Here is a 13,240-nt window from a genome sequence, read left to right on the forward strand (position 1 = left end):
GCAAGGGCCAGTAGTTCCACGCTTACATACAGAGACTCCCCTACTGATGGATTGACACACACGCTTGCTTCGGAAGATGGGGGCTTGCCTTGTTCTCCGTGCCGTGCGTGTGGAAGCCATCGTGGATCAGAGGACGCGACGCAAATCTCTGGTCCCCATCCCCAAAGGGCTTGCTAGCCACGTAAGATTTCCAGCACGTCGGCAGAGCTCGGCATGAGAGAAACAGGAAGAGATGTGCAGCAGCTCCAGTCATTCTAATTGGTTCCAAATGAGACACTGCTCGTCGTCACCGAGATCGGTACGAGGCGGGGTATAAATAAAATCTGGAGATCAAGTGTTCCTTTGTGATGTTGGCTCCAGACCCCCAAGCAGACGAGACAAACCAACAAAAGTTCAACATGGCAGCCTCAGATCCCTTCCAGCAGCAGTCGCCAATCAAGATCCGGCTTCCTCATCCTTACCTCACCACCTACTTCCTTGAGCGTACCGACGCCGAGAAGCAGTCGTTCCGGCTTCGCAAGGCCGACTCGCCCGAGGATGGCACCCCGTTTCCCCAGGCCTTGCACGCAGAAGGCCTAGTCTTTGCCAGTGTGCCGCCTGCAGAATCTGATAAGATCCCCGAATCTGATAATCGCGCCTGGGCGAGGGCACGCCGCAGCCCTGTGTGGTCATTGACCTGGGAGGACGGTCACGAGGCCGCCACTCTTGCCCAGACCTGGATGTTCTTCTACACCTTTTTTACACACACTTTTGATGTAGAGCAGTTCCGTCTCCGCCTCGGCGGCTCCGGCGCTGAGGACCTCGCCAAGGCTCTGATCCAGTCCATGGTGGCGATTGATATCCCCGAGCCCCCCAGTGTGCCTGTGCCGGCTCCTCGCCAGGAGGTCGAGGTGCTCGTCCTCCGAAGCGCCTTCTGGCAGGGGTGCGCATCACCTCTTGGTCAGCAGCCCATCTGGCTTCCCACCTGGAACTCGGCCAAGGTGGTTCCTCACGTCGAGTACGTGATGACCCCGACGTCCGAGTCCACCCTGCTCCGGCACCCGCGCCGAGTGCCCAAGCCGGAGCGCGGCAGCCTCATCTACAGCCGGTACATCCCGTCGCTGGATGAGCACTTCAACCTCGTGGCGCTCGACTACCTCAACCCAGAGCACCTGGGCCTGTTTAACAAGTGGCAGAATGACCCCCGTGTGGCGGCGGGCTGGATGGAGACGGGCACACTGGAGCAGCACCGAGCGTACCTCCGGGCGATCCAAGAGGACCCCCATCAGTTTGCTGTGCTGGGCTTCTTCAACGACACACCGTTTGCCTACTTTGAGCTGTACTGGGCCAAGGAGGACAAGATGGGCCAGCACTACGCGTGCCTCGACTTTGACCGAGGCAGGCACTCGCTCGTGGGAGATGCCACATTCCGTGGCCAGCACCGCGTCATGGCCTGGTGGCCCAGCGTGATGCACTACGAGTTCCTCGACGACCACCGCACCGAAAACGTTGTCGGAGAGCCGCGTCTGTCGAGCGAAAAGGTGCTCATGTACGAGATGATCTTTGGTCTTCACCAGGACAAGTGGATGGACCTGCCCCATAAGAGGTCCAACCTGGTCAAGTGCTCGAGGGAGCGCTTCTTCCAGCTGTGCCCCTTTAACCAGGGCAAGCCTCGCGTGGCGGGTACCACCTTTGGCTTTGAGCCGAAGCTGTAGAGAGGACGAATGGTTGCTGCTAGTAATTAAGTAGACTGGGAATAATGTCATGTATGAATGGGGTCTAAAAAAATTGTGTATGTATGGACAGGACAGGGTGTTGATTAGATAGAATGTCTGTTTCTGCTTGGCAAGCGGAGAGCGTAGCATTTACCAAGACTGATCTTCAGTTCCGATCGAACCGATCAATCGAATCCTTTGCAACGCCTTTTTCTCGTCCCAAGCTCGCTTCAGGAGATAGCACCGTCGATCGCTCTGCTTGACGTCTGGGCTCTCGCCACTGACTGGACGCTCCAGACTCTTGTCCAGCTTGGCAAGCTGCGAGGAGATGTGCCCAGCAAACGGAGGGAGCCGCGTGGGGACATTTGAACATCGACGTCCTGTGTTGTCCATGGACGACGTTGGTGGCTTGTCCAAGCTTCTGCAGGAAAATTACGCGGCCCTTGACCTTCAGTTAAGCTTGTTTGCGCCATGAGTTTTTTATTTCCAACTTTCTTTTTGGCTCAAATCGCGTGGTTCAGGTACGCAGCAGCCATGGCTAAAACAGCAAACATGGGTGGACGGTGGGCTCACCAGCAGCTAGTGGAGTGATCCATGGAGCGGCTGACCAGCAACCAACAACCAACAAACGCCCCCCTGCCTGAAGCCGAGTCCCCTGTAGCGCTTGACCATCCAGAATGCCGTTGGTGACATTTCCCAAACGTGATAATCAAGCCTCGTTATGCGGCCATGGCCGGAACTGGGAATAGCTCATAGGGCTACCGGGACCAAAGCAAATTTCAGGTCCCCACGTTCCGGGAACCTCTCGAGCCACGCCAAGATTTCGAGGCCCTTCGTCTGCGCCAAGCGCGGGCTTCTCGGCAGGGATTCATTCTCTCAAGGGTCCAGTGAGTTGGGTGCAGAGAAAGAACACACGGCCCGCCTGATCATATGAACCCTTGTCTTGACAGTGTCTTGATCATGCTTTTGACCCCACGCGAGAAAGAAGAGAAAAATAAGAAAAAAGAGGAGCAGATACAGAAGAGCCGAATCATTGCCTTTTGTTGGTTCATTAAGACCCGCAGTCAAGCGAGTTGAGAATTAAAGACTTCTCGCATTGTATACCCAAATTCGACCTCCAAGCTCATGCAGCAGCGTTGTACATGCATTCATTGAACCCGTGATTCACTCACAAACAGGTAAAATTCACGGTACTTTGAGCTCATCAACAGACAGACCTTGATCCTCATTCGATCTAATCGATCAGATTAGATAAAAAATTTTCACTACCTGACTCTTACTCTCCCTCCCTCCCTCGGCTCAAGCCTCCCTCTTCCCTAGCTCCCTTTACCCCCCCACCCCACGACGGCCATCTCGCTGCCCGCGCGTTCCAGACCAAGTAAATCCAAGGCCGTAAGTGGCTGCAGCAGCTTTTTCGCCAGTGTGTCTTGTCTGTTGGTTCACCCCAAAACAGCCGATTTCGGTGGGCTGGCTTCTTTTTAGCCACCACGCAACAAGACGCAAGCTGGGGCAGCCCAAAGCCTGATCTTATCTGATGGGTCTTTTCGTCTTCACTCTCTTTTTCCCAAAGGACCTTGTGTGGAGACATGTAGCACTAGCCGGGGTACAGGTGGCCCAGGTCTCTTTCAGCCGTACGTGCGGGTGGTTTTACAGTTTAGTTTAAAGATTGACTGTTGCGCTCGCATCCGAGCTTCTTTTCCTTCTCTTCCTCTCCAGTCTTGCCTTGTACTTTGCAAATCTTTACACAAGTCTCTCTAGACAAAGCTCCGATAATGGCAGTCTTGGACAAGTTCAACGCCGTCATAGGGCGCAAGGCCAACAACGAGGCCGCAGAGGACCCCGTCACAGTCGCCAATGCGACCGCAGACGAAAAGGCCCACGACGGCATCCCTCCAGAGGATGCCGACTTCAGTGATGCTCCCACTGAGAATGCCCAGCATGGTGTGAGGGCCGCCGAGGCCATCACCCTCACCTGGACTAAGTGGTCGCTGGTTGCCGTCTTCATCAAGTGAGTCTGACTCTGTTTGTTTTGGTGGATTGGAAATGCTGACCCCCCTTGTAGCATGTGGTTCATCTACCTCGTCAACGGTTTCCAGTCCAAGGTTCTCGACACCTTGACTCCCTACGCTTCTAGCGAGTGGGAGTCTCACTCCATCATGCCCGTCATCAGTACTGTCGCCTACATCATGACTGCTGCCGTCTATATTCCCCTGTCCAAGATTCTCGACATCTGGGGCCGAGCTGAGGGTTTCCTCCTCATGGTCGTCTTTGCCACCATTGGTATGGCCATGATGGCTGCCAGCAAAAACTTTGCCACTTACTGCGCTGCCACTGTAAGTGAATCGAGCTATCAGATCCTCAAGTCTCACTTCTAACTCGCCTCTAGGTCTTCTGGCAGGTTGGCTGGTCCGGTCTCACCTACAGCATCGATGTCATCACGGCCGATTCCACCCAGCTCAAGAACCGAGGTCTCGCTTACGCCTTCACCTCGTCCCCTTACATGGTGACTGCTTTCGCCGCTCCCAAGTCTGCCGAGAAGTTTCTTGAGAACGTTGACTGGCGATGGGGCTTTGGCTGCTTCTCCATTATCCTCCCCGTTGTCGCCGCTCCCATGTACTGCCTCCTCAAGTGGCACCTCCACAAGGCCAAGAAGGCTGGTCTCCTCGTCCGCGAGGACAGCGGCCGTACCTGGCCCGAGGCCATCGTATGGGGTGTTATGGAGTTTGATGGTAAGTCAACAAGATGTCGTCTCGCGCAACAAAGACTAACTGTTTTGTCAATAGCGCCTGGTGCCCTGCTGTTCGCTGCTGGTGCTGTCATCTTCCTCCTCCCCTTCTCCATTGCCAGTATGGCCCCCCAGGGTTGGGATACTCCTTATATCATTGCCATGATCATCACTGGCTTTGTTGTCCTCGTCATCTTTGGCCTCTATGAGCGCTTCGTCGCCCCCAAGCCCTTCTTCAAGTACGAGTTCCTCACTGACCGAACCGTCGTCGGTGTCTGTTGGTTGGATCTCATCTACATGATCGGCTACTACTGCTGGGCCAGTTACTTCAACTCGTTCCTCCAGGTGGTCAACAACTTGGGCCCCGCCGAGGCTGGTTATGTTGCCAACACTTTCGACATCGTCTCTGGCTTCCTCCTGTTCATCGTCGGTTGGGGTATTCGTAAGACCGGTCGCTTCAAGTGGCTCCTTTGCGTCGGTATCCCTCTGTACATCTTCTCCCAAGGTCTGATGATCCACTTCCGTCGTCCTGGCCAGTCCATCGGTTACCTCATCATGTGCGAGGTCTTCATCTCCATTGCTGGATCCGTCTTCATTCTGTGCATGCAGATTGGTATCCTCGCCGCTGTTGACCACCAGCACGTTGCCACCGCCCTCGCTGTCCTGAGTGTCACCGGTAACATTGGCGGCGCCCTCGGAAGCACCATCTCTGCCACCATCTGGACAAACACCTTCTACAACAAGCTTCTCCAGTGGCTCCCCGAGAGCGCCCTACCTGAGGCCGAGAACATTGCTGGCGTCATCGACTACCAGCTCGCCTACCCCATGGGCTCTCCTGAGCGCCTGGCTATCCAGCGCGCCTACGGCTATGGTCAGGCTAGAATGCTTGCTGCCGGAACCAGTATCATGGTCCTTGCCTTTGCTACTATCTTCCTGGTCAGGAACTACGACCTCCGGAAGCTTCGCCAGACCAAGGGTATGATCTTCTAAGAGGCGAGCGCTCATCGTAGCCTTGCAGAAGTATCGTACAATTCCAAGATTGTAAAAGTCCAGTTGGGAGGACGAAGCTGTTCAGAGTCAAATTTACCCCGTAGCTAGTTTAAAACCACCTAATAAAACCATGGGCAGCTATCGCGCCCACAGGAGGGGGCATTGGATTGCCTCATTTGTTTCAATCTCTTGCCGTCCCAACCATGCCAAGACAAGTCGTTGCCAGCCCTTTTGCCTCGGGCATTTAATTTGCATGGCGCTAACAGGCACCCTGGATGCTAAGACGGCTGTGTTATCCGAGGATCGGCTGCTCATTCTTGGCAAACCGTTCGAGGTGTGGTGGTGGGTGGTCTCCATCGAGGCCGCGGAGGGGCTTGTTTAGCTGGCTTGGCTGTGATAAAGGCTGCCTCGACCTTGGCTACGATAAGATTAGACTTAGACAGGGTATGTCTGAAACATGATTATCGTTTGATGTGAACTCTGTGTTATCCAAGAGAGTAGGAGGTCACGAGACTATGTTGTCTTTCGCTACCGTCGGGACCTTGACAATGGATGGCTTCGTCCATTATCTACCTACCCTGAATCCGCTGCGTGAAGATCCTGGACTTGGACGCTCTTACCAGCTCACCAGTCTCATGTATTTGTTTCCTTACTACTTGTGTCTTTATTGCTGCTCAATTGATGTGAAATGAGTCTAGGTTTTCTCAAGCCTTGTCGTGTTATGTTGCGGCGTCTATGGCATTTTTCGCCTCCCAGATTGCGCCATGTTCACTTGGTCGACCAATTTTTCGTCATTACAGCAGGAATAGGTGATTGACTTGTCAAAGTGATTGAAATTCCCAAGGCTATCCCATTCGGTCATCAATCAGCAAGAAACTTAACGCTAACATGTTGTAAACTCGAAGCATTCGCACATCTAATAGCATACAGTCTGGCTAGCTTACATTCTATTTTCACTCTCATCCTCTTAGGCTTGCCCCAAGATAAACTGCATGATGCCATGCTGAAGACCTGTCACCGCTACACTTCCATGATCCTCTCCCTCAAACTCGCGTGTCCAGATACTCGATACACTTGGTGACTTTTCCAGACGCTCCGCCAACTCCTTGGCACAGTCCCTCATCTGCTCATCCTCGGAGCAGTCCTGTCTCTTCTTGAAATCTTCCTCCGATTCGCCCGGCTTCCTGACCAGATCCTGCTTGCCAGTGCCCCAGGTGACAATAAGCGACAGAGGTGGCTCGACAGGCTTGTCGCGGGCGATAAATGCTGCCTCTTGCTCCTTGACGAGGAAGTGGTTGTTCCACCAGATAATGGGGCTCGCAGCAATGTATGTGTGAAACAGGTCAGGCCTGGTAAACATAGTGTTGAGAGTAAAGATGCCACCATATGAATGTCCAAATAGGGCCTTCCTTCCAGTGTGCAGCGATGCCTTGGGGAAGAGCTTGTCATGGACGTGGGTCATGACCTCGTGTTGGATAAAGTCGAGGAAATCATGGGCCTCGCCAAATTCGATGTCGGTGCGAGGGTTCCCCTTCGAGTCAAGAGGGAGGTCATATGTGCCGTCCGCGCTGGGCGGAGTCAGGTCAGGTCCCCGACGGAAGTCATAGACGTATTTGCCGGGGGGATAGCCGACGCCTACAACTACGGTGCGTGTGCTGTTTGTGAACTCCAGGCGACGAGTGACGTCGACTGCTGTGAAGAAGTAGGCGTTGCCGTCTACGAGATAGCTGTATATGGTCAGATATCGTGGTTGAGACTCGCTGGTGAGACGTCACTCACAGAGTGTTGACAACCTCATTTTCCGGCGCGACCCGATCCTCACCCCAACACAAAGGCCAAGCGACCTGGACGAGATAATCACCTCTCTTGGTGTGAGCAATCCACTCGCACGTGTTGGGCACGCGAGCGTGAGACACTGCAGTCATCTGCGTCATGGTTCTTCTGCTTAACTTGGACAAGAGGCGTTGGTGGTTATGAATCCGGATCCGAAGGAGGGCGCGTTGCATATTTTTGCCGCAGCTGATTGATAAACAAGAGGGACCATCTGATAATTCCCTCTCTCCCTCGGCTCCATTTTATGGGTCCTCGTTAAGGGGTCGTGTTGCGGTATCGGGGCTTTGGGCGGTTAGATACGGCAGAAATTGAAGGCATGTCCATGTTGGAAGCCGGGCTCTCCGAAGTCCTCAAGTCCGTGACTGTAGATGAGTGATCCAGCAGGACGGTAACATGCCTTGTGCTTGGTTTGGTCTTCTTGTTAACTGCTACCCTGCGTGTTAATCGTGTTCGCTTGCATCCCTGTCTGGGGTATTCCACTGCACATCGAACGTCGAACCATTATCACCAACTGCCGGACCACTCTCGTGCAGGTTCACTCATCCATTCAGATATGTTTTGTCAACTCAGCCTATGGGGTCGTTGAAGTGCCGTCGAATCTCTTGTTTCTCCACTCATCCATTCATACGATCTTGTCCCGCACGTTTGATCATGCAGGGTATTTGCAGTGTACCCCGATGAAACCGGATCTCCAAACTTGACTGCGGGGATATTGTACGGATGCTAACAATGAACGGGTTTTGAAAACTGATATCCTCGTCATATTACAACGTAAAGGATGTTGATCTTGTAACTAATCCCGGACACTGGGCACTTAATCCATCGGGACTAAGTGATGCCAATGTTGTTTAGCTAGACCTTTTCCGAGTGGACATATTCGTCAATACTAAAGGGTACTGAATCAATCTCACGATTATCCCATTACAGCCAATTGCTGGCTTTCTATTTCCAGAGCCTCACCTTATATGCCTTGAATGCGGACCAAAGGCTCCACAGATTGTACGTGCAGAGCTAGGTCAAGGGCTCACAAGTGGTGAGTTAATCCGCTCTTTGAGCTTAGCTTTATTGTTATAGACTTATGGTATGTTTTTCACAAGGCTAGAAGTATCTGGAAAGGGTATGTGGTGTCTGCAAGCAGGTAGGGAGGGTATGGTAAAGCACAATAACATATGGCTTTGTATGTCCGACTCCAACGTATTAGGATCACTTCAAATGAAGACACAGTAGTTTTAACAGGTTGACATTCAATTGAATTCAGGACTATGATACCCAGGTCTGTATCCAACTGAATTTGCCACCAGATCAACCCATTCGCCCGTCTAGATCCTGTCCTACATGGTACATCTAGCAGTTGCGCTGGCACACTGCCTGCCAGATGGTCAAGCACTGAGAGAGGCCAGCAGGGGGCTGACCCTGGCACTGACTGGCCTGCTGGGCGATACAGTTGGTGTAGCTTCCTCCGGGGCAAGCGCGGGCCTCGAGGTTGTTGAGGTGCTCGGGCTCAGGGGCAGCAATGCCAACGGAGACGAGAGCCATGGCGGCGATGAAGATCTTCTGTAAAGAAATGAGTATTTGGATCTGGGGAGTATTTTAAGGGTGTAAATGTGTTGCTTACGGCGGGGGAGAGCATCTTGAAGAGTTGAAATGAGGTTGAATGATGTTGATTGAGAGTGTTGTTGTGATGATGAGAGGGTGCTTTCTTGAAATAGGGAAGATGATCAGCTATATATACTCGATCCTAAATCGATACGACCTCGGAGACTCTCTCATCAACACAGCTGCGTAGCATCACCAAGGCCATAGTGCTCGTGGCCGCATGGGTCTGAACAACCATTATGGGCTAACATCCTGCTGCACAAAGAACTAACAGGTCACATCACTGGTCTTCACACATAGCCCCTTGCATGTCTCAGATGAGTTGATAGGCCGATGGCTGGCTATGGGTCTGGTGCGAGGGCCCGGTTGATCTGGTGGGGGTCTGTCTGGGGTCGGATGCTGGAAGTAAGCCAACCTTTTTATCTAATCTGATGGATTAGATCGTCCGAGCCCACTTCGTATGGCAATGCATGTTGGTCCTATGCTTATTGGGCGCCCCTGCATAGGGCTTTCTCATCCACTCGCGCCTACTGTGCCTCTCTCGATGTGACTACGACCGCAGAATTGGCTCATGCTCGTTCTTGGCACGTGGGTGAAGAACTAGGGGAGCAACGTAAGATGGCGACGGCCCGGTATTGGTAATATGGGACTTGCAGTTTCCCGGAATAGACGTGGCTCATGTACCGATCTATGGGAACGAAAAAGGGTTGAACGTTGTGAATAGAACACGATGGTCCTTACTTGCTCTTTGAGGGTTCTGACTTCGGCTCCATGGAGGCGGGGATCCATTTCACCCTTCAAATACATCTAGACAAGTAAAAAGCATTCTATCGATGGGATGTACAATAGAGCCATTGGTACAAGAAGGATAATCCCTCAACCGCGAATGGGGTTTAACGTGGGGGTGCTGTCGTGTGTTGTCAACGCGGACCAACATAGTTTTCCGGGCCTTGAATGCTATTATGCCAAGCAACACCAAAGTGCATGAAGCTAGATCCTAAGAGTAGCAATGTTGCGTTCGTATAGCAATTTGAACAGAGCTATCCGCCCTTAATCCGGTAAGAGCGCGACTGTAGCACGTAGTAAGGGGTTCGGACATAGCTGCACTTGTACCTAGGTATTCTAACTACCTATCATCTTCTGTTATTCCTATGAGCACGTGTGCTGGACACCCAAAGAGCGAGTGAGAATAAGCCGTGGTGATTTGAATAATGTCCCAGAGACCAGCAAAGGTTGGACAAGAACATGACTGCCAGGGCTTTTGAGCTACAAGCCTGTCTCTGACTTGATGTAGAATCTTACGAGAGATCAGCATAACTGGATCAGAATGAGGATTCCATGCGTCATTTTACAGGCACGGAACCAACAGAGCATGCCCCCAGTTGCCAGCCCGTGCCGGGGAAAGACAAGGGACGAACGGCTTTTGCCGCGCCTGAAGGGCCATGGGCCGTTATTCCTCATGATACTTTTCGTGGTCATCGAAAATCCTCAAAAGATTGATCCACAACACGGTCGAGACTCTGCTGGCATGGTTCAGTAGGTTTTCCCGCGAATCCCACGCTGACAGACCACGGCGGGATCTTCGCGCCTACTGCTCTTACTGTCCGGCAATCCCTGTTGTGCTATTCCGAAGTCGGGCATGTGACCGCTGCAACGTGTGATTTTGTACTCCACGGGCTGCCATGAGTAATCTCAGCGGAATATCCAGACATTTCTGGCTTCTGCTCCAGGATAGATATGTTGTGTCCTGAAGACACTTCGAGATGCTGACACTGGAATTTCTGAGTTTCAGAAATTGAATGAATCCCTAAGTTAGGATCATGTACGAGAACGAGTACTTGTCAAACAAGTAGTGATGGAGGCAACCATTGCCAAGCTTTTAGAAGGCTTACCGCCCCCATACTGCTTGCCAGGGTGAGGACAGGGCCTTCGGAGAAAGCTCTGACCAGACTTGGCATTTGATGATGTTGCACTCGAGAGGTTGACAGTTGATCCACTGTTCTTTGTTACAGTTCGATCTTCGGGCTCAGTTAACCCATCAAGGGCCGGGCTGTAACTATAATAAAGAACAGATCTTCAACACATTATAACATCATGACCCGATGTTAACACAGTGGCCTATTTAAACTTCTGCAGCAGCAGAAGAGTCATACCTAGCCACATCGTCTTTGTTACAGTTCAGGCCCGGCTTCTTAATGAAATAATTGAGCCATAAGACCGACATTTGATCCACCCGAAGAAGCTGAGAAAAGGTTGGAAACATTTTGGTGCAAAGGGAAACTCAAAACAAGGAATCAGAGCTGATGCAGTAACTCCTTGGTTCGGGCATTTATTTCTTCCTTTCCATAGGGATAGAGAGGTCATTAAGCACAGCGGTAAAGAGCGTAGCTCCATGAGATCGCCAAGGCGAGCTTGTTGTTGGGCTGAAAATCGTTTTTAGAAGTATAAATTTCAAGAGCGAGATGAAATGTTGCTACAATTTATTGAAACCCTATGCAACCTGAACTGCAAGCCAGCAGTTTAGCCTCATTTACATTCCTCCACAGCCTTTCTGGTTTCTCTGGAGCCATGCTTTATCCAAATTTTACAAGCCCCTCGTTCTCTCCTCTGCTTCGGCAATCCATTCTCTCAACTTGGATTCAGACCGGATCTTGAAGCCAACCTTGAACGGCTTTGGGTCTGTGGTCAATGACGTGGGATTGGCGTTACACTCGATGGCATCCATAACAGGGAAATCAGTCTTGTCCTTGGGAGGAAGGATTTCAAAGGCGGTGATGATGCGGATGTAAGCGGTGTAGAGTTCGCGATTGGCCAAGTGTGAGCCAGCACACATTCGTGATCCTGCACCATATCCATAGTGTGGAGTGCCGACTTCCTTGTCGTCGAGGAACCGCTCTGGGATGAATTCATAAGGTGACCTAAATCGTGCCTCGTCATAGTCCGCAGCATAGGCATTCTTTCAAAATTAGTTAGTTGAGCTTTGAGGATTCATCGGGTTACGTGGCTTACCATGAAGAAAGTTGTTCCTGCGGGAATGACTGTGTCCTTGTATGGAATGTCTCTGATGTTGACTCTGGGCAAGCAGATCGGGATGACTGTCCAATAGCGCAGAGTCTCCTTCACAAGAGCCGTGATGAAAGGGACCTTCTCCTCGACAAGACACTTCTCCCAAGCTTCGCCATTGGGATATACTTCCTGAATGGCCTGGAGAGCTTTGGCTTGAATTTTCTGTCCTTCGGGGGTTGCGAGATAGGCTACACCCATGATCAAGTTGCCGGGAACAGTGTCGAGTCCTGCAGAAACCATGGTCAAGCAGATGGATTTGAGTTCAGCTAGAATGGTCTCGTCAGCATCGTGCATAACTATCAGGGGCAGGATCATCAAATTACCTTCATTCAGCTTTGCCTCGGGATCCTTCAGAATGTTTCCAGTGATGCAGGGCTTGTCGGTACCGTTGGCTATCCGCTGCTTCAGATCGTTGAGCATGTCTGTGAGATACTTGTCACGCCTCGCGCGGAATTCTCCAGCTGCGGAGTTTTGAGCTCCCCAGAGACGCAGTAGTGGAACATAGTCTTGCCAGTTGTTGCTCGTAGATCGGAAGTTGGAAATCTCGCGTTCCACATGGGTGATCTCGTGGAGGAGCTCGCTGTTGACATCGCCATCGATACGGAAGCCATAATTGAGCGTCAAAGATGTGTTGAGAGCGAACCGAGCAAAGTAAGGGGATGGATCCAGGTCACTGTTGCCGTTGTCGCAATCTTCAAGCAATTCCCTGATGCTGGTTGTGGACTCGAGATCCAAGATTGGCATGTAAGACTGGACGGCGGGTCTGTTGAGCGCGGTGGCGGCAGCCTTTCGACGGGCCTTGCAAGAGTCATCCCAGGGAGAAGTGCCGATTGTGAAGCCTTGGGATGATGACACGACAGAGTGAAACGTGTGAAAGGTTGGGCGAGAGATGAGTGCGGCCTGGTGGGTGATCCAGAAATGTTTTACCGAGTCATACGAATTGACAAAGACGACGCGCTGTGACAGTTAGTGATGCGCCTTGAACAAGAGAAAGGTTCAAAAAAGGTCACCAACCTTAGTCCCAAGCCGTGTCTGGAAGACCGGGCCATACTTGGCTGCCCATTTCTGCGCGACTCGTGCATGGTCCGTCCCCAATTGAATGAGATTACCAAAGATTGGAACACCAGGAATCTCCGGGATACCCTTGATCTTGGGGATATCCGTCGAATTCAGAAATCTGATCAGCGCGTACAAGACGACGACAGCGGCGAGGTAGAGGACTAGAGAAGACATGGTGAATAGCTGTAACCACGATGACTTTGCTAGAACGAATGGAACAATATTACGGCCAGCTTACGGCCCTTTTAATACCTCCAACTTCATCTACAGAGTTATA

General features: G+C 51.8%; 5 protein-coding genes across 5 annotated transcripts; 2 read left to right on the forward strand and 3 right to left on the reverse strand.

The window, feature by feature from the left end:
* Window positions 1-398: 398 nt before the first annotated feature.
* Window positions 399-1,694, forward strand: NECHADRAFT_97674 (uncharacterized protein; the record flags this gene model as incomplete). Its single annotated transcript, XM_003043260.1, has 1 exon — window positions 399-1,694. One exon carries the CDS (start codon window positions 399-401, stop codon window positions 1,692-1,694), a length of 1,296 nt encoding a protein of 431 aa, XP_003043306.1.
* A 1,772-nt stretch (window positions 1,695-3,466) lies between these two features.
* On the forward strand, window positions 3,467-5,409 carry NECHADRAFT_53625 (uncharacterized protein; the record flags this gene model as incomplete). The annotated part of the gene is made up of 4 exons (XM_003043261.1): window positions 3,467-3,702; window positions 3,757-4,027; window positions 4,081-4,423; window positions 4,478-5,409. 4 exons carry the CDS (start codon window positions 3,467-3,469, stop codon window positions 5,407-5,409), a joined length of 1,782 nt encoding a protein of 593 aa, XP_003043307.1.
* A 967-nt stretch (window positions 5,410-6,376) lies between these two features.
* Window positions 6,377-7,334, reverse strand: NECHADRAFT_53584 (uncharacterized protein; the record flags this gene model as incomplete). The annotated part of the gene is made up of 2 exons (XM_003043362.1): window positions 6,377-7,064; window positions 7,189-7,334. 2 exons carry the CDS (start codon window positions 7,332-7,334, stop codon window positions 6,377-6,379), a joined length of 834 nt encoding a protein of 277 aa, XP_003043408.1.
* Window positions 7,335-10,460: 3,126 nt separating this feature from the next.
* On the reverse strand, window positions 10,461-11,101 carry NECHADRAFT_87492 (uncharacterized protein; the record flags this gene model as incomplete). Its single annotated transcript, XM_003043363.1, has 3 exons — window positions 10,461-10,645; window positions 10,731-10,894; window positions 10,992-11,101. 3 exons carry the CDS (start codon window positions 11,099-11,101, stop codon window positions 10,461-10,463), a joined length of 459 nt encoding a protein of 152 aa, XP_003043409.1.
* Window positions 11,102-11,269: 168 nt separating this feature from the next.
* Window positions 11,270-13,137, reverse strand: NECHADRAFT_102133 (uncharacterized protein; the record flags this gene model as incomplete). Its single annotated transcript, XM_003043364.1, has 4 exons — window positions 11,270-11,794; window positions 11,848-12,170; window positions 12,228-12,861; window positions 12,919-13,137. The coding sequence occupies 4 exons, from the start codon at window positions 13,135-13,137 to the stop codon at window positions 11,423-11,425; spliced, it is 1,548 nt and encodes a 515-aa protein (XP_003043410.1). The 3' UTR covers window positions 11,270-11,422.
* Window positions 13,138-13,240: the final 103 nt, after the last annotated feature.

The sequence above is a fragment of the Fusarium vanettenii genome (genome assembly GCF_000151355.1).
Source record: "Fusarium vanettenii 77-13-4 chromosome 12 genomic scaffold NECHAsca_29_chr12_4_0, whole genome shotgun sequence".
NCBI lineage: Eukaryota > Fungi > Ascomycota > Sordariomycetes > Hypocreales > Nectriaceae > Fusarium > Fusarium vanettenii.